General features: G+C 42.0%; 2 protein-coding genes across 2 annotated transcripts; one reads left to right on the top strand and one right to left on the bottom strand.

Annotated features, from left to right (window-relative positions):
* Positions 1–1,332: 1,332 nt before the first annotated feature.
* TTLL15 (tubulin tyrosine ligase-like 15) lies at positions 1,333–3,669 on the bottom strand. Its single transcript, XM_017162230.3, has 4 exons — positions 3,362–3,669; positions 2,123–3,297; positions 1,845–2,058; positions 1,333–1,783 (listed from the first exon to the last, which is right to left on the bottom strand). Exons 1-4 carry the CDS (start codon positions 3,413–3,415, stop codon positions 1,667–1,669), a joined length of 1,560 nt encoding a protein of 519 aa, XP_017017719.1. The 5' UTR covers positions 3,416–3,669; the 3' UTR covers positions 1,333–1,666.
* A 209-nt stretch (positions 3,670–3,878) lies between these two features.
* On the top strand, positions 3,879–7,452 carry LOC108071394 (uncharacterized). Its single transcript, XM_017162137.3, has 9 exons — positions 3,879–4,186; positions 4,256–4,360; positions 4,416–4,559; positions 4,617–4,716; positions 5,524–5,657; positions 5,779–5,919; positions 5,974–6,180; positions 6,391–6,795; positions 6,896–7,452. Exons 1-9 carry the CDS (start codon positions 3,980–3,982, stop codon positions 7,283–7,285), a joined length of 1,833 nt encoding a protein of 610 aa, XP_017017626.1. The 5' UTR covers positions 3,879–3,979; the 3' UTR covers positions 7,286–7,452.
* The last annotated feature ends 139 nt before the right edge of the window (positions 7,453–7,591 follow it).

The raw sequence follows: 7,591 nt of genomic DNA, 5'->3' as shown, positions 1-7,591 counted from the left end.
CGATACCTTGCAGTGATTCCATTTTAATTGCTACATTAAGAAATTCAGATATTTATGGGTTCAATGCCTAAGAAAACAAACAAATTATATGGGCAGCCGCTTCTGGGGATTCAGTTTAGAAGCAAAGATCCCAAGTGATAAGATTGAAGTAATATTCTGGAGAACAAGCTTTTAACCAAACATATTCAGTTTCGTTTTCCAGCTTCCTGCTTGTTAAGCCACTGATTCGGACTCGGGGGAATCACATTTTATCAAAGCAGCAATTTGCACCTATCAGTCCATCGGCCGCCCGTTGATTGGTGATTGGTGTCCCTTTTTTGAGCCGCGCTTTTTATTTTCCCATGACACTCGTCTTGGCTTGGCGGCTCGGCCTCATCTCATCGCAATCACAACTAATGCACAGCTCCAAGTATCGGACTATGGCGTATGGAGACTCTAAATGTCGAATGAAGTCAGCGATAAATTCAGCTGGTTGATTAGCTGTTGGAGCAATAAATCCATCGCTTCACACCGCCACAAGTAATTGCCGACAAAGCGTCTTCGTCGCCGTCTTCATCTCCATCTCCATTTCGACAAAAAAGCTCAAGACGGGACTCGGGTCCAGGCATCCATCTATTCTATCGGACTCTGGGGCTCCGCCGCCAGTCTTGTCTCCCCGCTGCCGCCTCGCAACTTCCCTCGCCGAGTCCCGGCGACGACTTCCCTGAGTAAGAATGTGTGCTGGCCAATATTTTATCAAACCTGACATTTCCTCGTGTAGCTCCGATTATGGAGCCCGGGTTGCGACGAGGTCGCCGGAGAGCGGCATTGATTGCCACTGCCCATGTGTATTTATTCCGCTGCTTATGTTTATGTTGACATTGACATATCTCGCGTCTTATCGGTTTGCAATAAGTGTACGCTGGCCATCGCGAAACCACTGCAGAAATGAGCCGAGCCGAGCCGAGCGGAGAGCCGGCATCGCTTTAACGTTCTGTTCTGCCATCGCCAAGCCGCCAATGTCGCCATCCGAGGACGCTGGCGACAACTCCAGTGCTCATTGGAGCCTGCGTCTGGTGGTGTTTCGAGTAAAATGGACAATGACCTGCCGCAACGCAACGCAGCGAACGAGTTTGATCATTGATGGTGTTAATCTGTTATTTTGTAATGGAATTAGAGGGGGTATTTTAGTTTATTAAATCATTTAGATGGGGTTCATGTGTTCTATAAGTATTTTATAAGCACATAGCATCGATTTTTATACCTCTGAAGGATATTATAATTTTAGTCAGGGTTTCAGGGTAATGAAGGCCCTATAAACAATATATATATTTTTGATCAAAAACAGCCGAATTAATTTTTAAAATTGTACTTTAATTTTTAACTAACTACATTTCGAATTGGTTTTTCTTAGCTTAGATTTAGGTTAAATTATTTAAAGGACGGGATTTTATTGAAATTTGAACACATTATCCTTGTCATTTAAGGCATCTAAGAGCACAACTCGTTCTTCACTTAACTACTAATATTACTACCAATTTGCACTAAATAATGACTGTATGGCCATATATATATATATATATAAAAATATGTTTTCAACTAAGTACAATCGGTGGCCAATTTTCTAATGCTGAGCATTCAAGGCTTTGCGGTCAAGATTCATATTTACATAAATATTGATTTAAATCTAAGTACACCAGGTAGCATCATATAGGCATTTGTTGTAGAACCACTGGGCCATCCAAGCGTTTTTCTTGGTCATGTTTGTGGTTTCCTCGGCCAGATTGAAGCGCTGCAGGTCGAGCTAAAAAAAGTATATATATGTTTTAGTAAGAAATTATATTTAAATGTTATATTATTCCTACAATTGGTTTCGGGAAAAGACGCTTCATGTCGATGCGATGCAGGTGCTCCTGATGGGCTTGCTGCAGCATTTTATACTCCGATCCACTGAGGCAGGCCAGGCAGAGGTCACACTCGTCCTTGTTGCAGGACTTATCGCAGTCGTGGGCAGCGCATTTATTCAAATCGGTGGCCAAGTTTTTGTCAGCTGTAAGCATTTCGCTGCTCTCACTTAATCTGAAATGAATTAACATTTAAGAAAATAAATTTTCAATATATTAAGAGATATAATTAAGCTTACAAAGTGCCACCTGTTGCCTTGAGAGGACGAATTCCCACCAGATTGAAGACGCTGTACAGAACCTGTTCGTACAGCAGAGAGTTGGGCTTGAAGTGTGCCGAGGAGAGATTCGGCGACATGTTGGCCTCCATGAGGTAAACCTTCAAATCCTCATCGATGAACAGGTCGAATCGCATCAAATCGAAGAAGTTGTGCGTCCTGTAGGAGCGCAGAATATTGACAATGTCGTTCTCCTTGGCCGCTATCGTTGAGCGGACTATGTGCTCCACTTGAGGCCAAATCTTTGAAGGATCCATGCCCTGATCCCTTACGTAGGCTTCGAAGACGGTACGCATGCTGCCGCCGAAGCGATTGTAGAACTTCCTCAGCGAGGGAACCTCCCAGGTGGGCAGGTAGTCGTCGCCCACGATATATTTGTCCACATTCTCGGCGTCAAAGGGATAGTACTTCACGGGGCAGTATCGGAAGAGCACGTCCCCCGTGTAGATATAAGCTCGCAGAGGATTGACGGAGGTTATGACCACATAGACGCCTATGTCGAACTTGTGGCCATCCACGAGAAAGGGTCGCTGCACGAACTCCTGCACAAAGGAGTCGTTGGAGCCGAAGGCAATGTCCGCCGGCTCTCGCACCTTGATGTGCCTGTGTTCATTGTGCTTTTGGACAAAGAGAGCCTGCGGATTGTCGCGGGCGTAGTCCAGGAACTCCTGCCGCTGTGCCGGCAGACGAAAGGCGCGTGGCAAAAATGGCAGCTGTGTGGTGCACAGGTCCACCTTGTTGGTGAGGTACCCACAGCCCGGAAAGTGGTTTACCACCTGATTCTGGCCGAGACTCTTCAGGCTTGGGTGCGTGAGGAAGGGGTAATCGTGGGCCCATAGAAGGTTCCAACTCTCGTTCACGTCCACTCGCTTATATCCAAAACTCTGCAGCACATTCACCACGTGCACTAGGTGCTCCTCTGTGGGACTTCGGCCGAAGATGGCGTATGTGGGCGCGGCTTTTAGCTGATCTTCCGCAGCATCCGGCGGTAGCCAGGGGAAAAACCTGCTGTTGGCATGTGGCAACAGCTCCACCACCACCGCTGTGGTCACCGTGGCGGCCAGGAAGATCATAATTGGCAGCAATCCAATGCTAAGTGATGGTTTCTCATGATTCTCCTCTGTTGATTTTGCCAACTGAAAAAAAGAGAAAGTTTTCATTTGTTCATCGAAAAATGCCTCGAATTTGCCAAAAACTCACTTTGCTGTCAGCTTCCACCAGCTCCGGAGCACTGTCCTCCACCTTAGCGTCCATTTTTAGCCGAAGCCAAGTGCTATTTTAAAGTAGGAACAAGTACAAGCGACTTATTTAAAACAACCTTTTTAAATCTCGATCTGCGCATGCAGCGTTGCCAATTTAGCTATTTCCTCGCTGGATCCAGATTTATTTAGAACATTTTTGTAATTAATTAATTAATATAGGATCACTTCCTTGCGCATTGAAAAACATTTAAAGTTTAACAGTTTCCTTTTCCAAATTAGACTTATTCACTTTTTCTTATTTGCAATCCAGTTGGAGCATTACAGTGTGCCCAGTTTGTTAAAAATACCAGAAATCCAATAGAAATGGTGGTTGCTAGTGAACAAAAACTATGGCAACGATTGTTGCTGCCCTTTTGGCGGCAGTTTTAAAATAACCATCTCTGATTAAGGGTTAAATTTTAAATTTATTAATTATATAAACTTTTCTGTTTTTAAGCCTTTATATTTTCTCAGTGCCCGTCACGAAATATTTCAAAATAAATAATCTATTCATAAAACACTTTGTTTTGCTTTTAATTCCCTTTGTGTTGGGGCTTTTCCGTGTACACTCGAGGAAATGTATAAGCGCACCAGGGACACTGTGGAGAAAAAAAGGATTTACAGTCTCAAGGCGCTGTTCAAGAAAGTGGTCCGCAACATAAGCCTAAACAATCCGTGGATTGAATATGAAAATGATGACGAACGCGCTGTTTCGCGTAATGTCAAGAAAAATATATCCATGCGGGTGCGATCGAAGCACAAGTCCGGATTTCTTACTGTGGCGGTAATTAATATTAAAAAATACAAATAAAAATAAACATAACATATATATTATGTCATGTATGAACTTAAGGAAAAAGCTATAATTCGGACTCCGCATAAGTCTCGCACAATTCCGGAAAGAAGGAAATTGTGTTCCTTGTTCGCTACGCTCATTTGCTTTGAACAACTTAATCCAGTAAATTTTGTTACAAAGTTTGTATTATCAAAGATCTGAAGAAAATCCTTTTTAGAAACTGCGTGCCCGCTTAGTTCCAGTGATTAGGCTGCTGCCCATAACTCCTGGACGTTGTATTATTAGTAAGTCGGATTTTCCCATAACCGTATTTTTCATTGTGGTGGGCGAAGTCCGGATGATTAAGGGCATTGATAGTAAAGTAAGGATTTTATCTAGGAGTTGTTTAAATTGTATATAATCTTCCCTTTAAAATTAGGGCAACGAACTGGTGGAGGGCATTTTCGGTCCAGGAGACGTGATAGGCGAAGTTGAACTTTTGGAAGGTTGTTTGAGAACACACACCTTCAAGGCATCAAGTGAGTATTTCTAATGAATTATTTGTATATAGGTAGAATCTATATTTATTTGTTTAATTTGTAATCTATTAAACTGTTTATTAACCTGAGGTTTCTTTGGCCTCATACTGATAGCCCTAGTTTGATTTATTTGACAACTGCAAATTCTTTAGCTCAGGTCAACATTCAGTCTCTCTCCCTGTTTTGGTTTATTCCATTTAAAAATAAATCTAGAAATCATTTCGTTCCACTTCCAATTTTATCGCACTTAAGTTTGATAAGAAAGTGAATTAGGTAAACTGCAACATTTGCGGCTCATGTCGAAATAAATGGGAAATACATAGCCCAATCACGCGATTTATTTATACATAGCACTGTGTGTTTTTGGGAATTTGTTGTGTTTTGTTGCTTCATTTGCGATTGCCTGTACCCACCAATTTAATCAGCAATAAACAACGTTAAGTCCTAATTCGATTCAATCAAAATGAATAACAAAATACCCCGGCCCTCCGCCCCGGCTTCGACTCCAAGTCCAAGTCCGTCACGTGCCAGCTCCCCGAGGCAGGTATTCGTATTCCAACGAATATAGGTTGGCCCGAAACAACACCCGCCTTCCTTTGGCGCACTGATTTTTTCGGCTGTTTGTGTTGTGTTGTGTTCAGTTGCTTGTGCTCCTCGTTACTCCTCGTGCTGGCAATCTTTCAAAAACAGATGCACGCCACCAGTGCCACTAGTAGTGCCATCGGTGCCTCCAGTAGCTCCAAGTTCCACAATGTGCCCATTTCAAGTGAGTCCCAGCTATTGAACGCTTCACTTTGCACCTCGCAGCCTACTGCGAGCTACTGGTCCTCTTCGACTATGACTTTGCGGAGATTCTCAGTCCTTATATGACGAAGGCCTGGGACGAGAAGAAGCGAGCCCTCAAGGCTCTGGATTATTTTGATTTTCTGGACAAAGATCAGGCAAGTGGAAGAAGAAAGTTATCCCTAAACATAAAAGATGGACATCAAATTTCAAATGCAATTGTGTTCCTTGAAAAGATTTGAATGAAACTTCAATGTAAATTAATACATATTTCTGCAGATCGTGGAAGCCTGCCGACTTGGGACTCTTAAGCAGTACAGTCCGCTAGATACTATTTATGCCGAGGATGCGGGTTCCCTGACAGAGGTCCACTTTGTGCTCAGTGGAGAATGTCTCATATTGCAGTGCCTAAATATGGCGGTGAGTTATCCTATCCACTATATATATCCATTCTACAAAGATTATATCATTTAGGTCACGATGAAAAAAGGTAAACGAGTTTTCCGGCTCATGGCCGCACATGAAGACGAAACTTCGAGAATGCTTAGACAAGGCGTGAAATCCCAATATTCCGCCCTAAGTAAACGTAAAGACGAAACTGCTTCACAAGCGGAAATTAGTCGCCTTGTGGAATCCAGTTCCAGTTCCTCCGACAGTGATCCGAATTCCGTCAAGCAATTGGTGAGTTTTTCTAAAGGTTTTTCAAAAGTTTGTTAACCTAAAAACAATAGTAACTAAAGCTTTCTGAATTGAAATTATTAGAATTCTGGCTTAGTTATGATCGATTTTTGATTCAGTCTCATGCAAGGGTGTACAGGGTATACAAATTTCGGCTTCTGAAAGTTAGTTTCCTTCCTTCTTTTGATTTGACATTATTTTATAATTTGACAGATGCGTAAAATGAATTTGCTAGATATAGAGAAGTCATGCGGTTTGATGAAAGAGATGATGGAGCAACGCACTTCGAATTTCGCTTCTAAAAAATCTCGGATGTCTCGCATGTCGCGGGTGTCTCGGAGGTCTTCAGACAAAGATCAGGATTTTAAAGAAGAAAATGGTGATGATCATTATGAAGATTATTGGGGGGAATGGACATTTGATGATGAGGTCGAAGATAATGACAAAAATGATGTTAAATATAATGAAAAAGGCGATGCTGAAGACGATGGGCCTAAATTTGATGTCACAGCCCCTTTCCCGGCATCACATTTAAATCTTCAAGATTCCGAGTCCGATGAAAGTGACATCAGATTAAAATTATCATCGAGTTCTTCCTCGAGTAGAGAAGGTGTAACCGTAAGTCTCCGGAGATAATAGTTCCTTATCAGTATTTTTGCAATATTCTTAGCTTATATTGTTTTTTATTATTTATTTTATAATGCCAATTTAATTGCAGAAACCAGTTATTGAGAGCCGCTTCATCGACGTGGGATCTATTTCATTTGGAGGAATCTTCGGCTTGGGAGAGCAGATGAAGCATCGCGTAATAATGGCCAGGACAACGGTTCAGTGCCTGACATTGCCCAGATTTTTTCTAATGGAGCACAAGCAGAACCCTGGCAATATCTGGGAGCGCCGGCTATTCTATCTGGAGTGCATGATCCCGTCGCGGGAAGCCCTGTTCCAACAATTCCTCAAGACTCGCAAGTGGAAAAAATTCAAAAACGATTTCATTCGACAAACTTTGAAGTCATCCCACAATCATGGCACACAAAGAGAAGACATTCCAATAATGTGCAGAATCGTTGAATCTGCAGAGGCAGGCGGCATTGGTTTTTCAAAATAAATTGAGTCAGGGCTGTTCTCACCTCTTCTTGTTTGGTTAAAAATGGCTTAAATAATAAGCTAATTTTGGTCTAACAGGAAAATGTAGCTATGGCCCTGTAAAATCGAAAGAATACAATTAATAAAAAATATATTTTTAAGCTCTTAATCAGGATTATTAAATATTAATATGTTCGTTTTATACTTAAGTCGCAGTCACCTTTTAACGTCACTGGTATTACGTCTTTCGGTGGTATTTATAAGTCAGGAATCCTGAAATAAACCCAATAATTATGGTGGCTATTCACCTGAAAGTTTGTCTGAAGCA

Source organism: Drosophila kikkawai, chromosome 3R, assembly GCF_030179895.1.
Source record: "Drosophila kikkawai strain 14028-0561.14 chromosome 3R, DkikHiC1v2, whole genome shotgun sequence".
In the NCBI taxonomy this organism is placed as follows: Eukaryota; Metazoa; Arthropoda; class Insecta; order Diptera; family Drosophilidae; genus Drosophila; species Drosophila kikkawai.
Note: the sequence above shows the minus strand (reverse complement) of the source record. Positions and strands in the feature narration are given on the sequence as shown.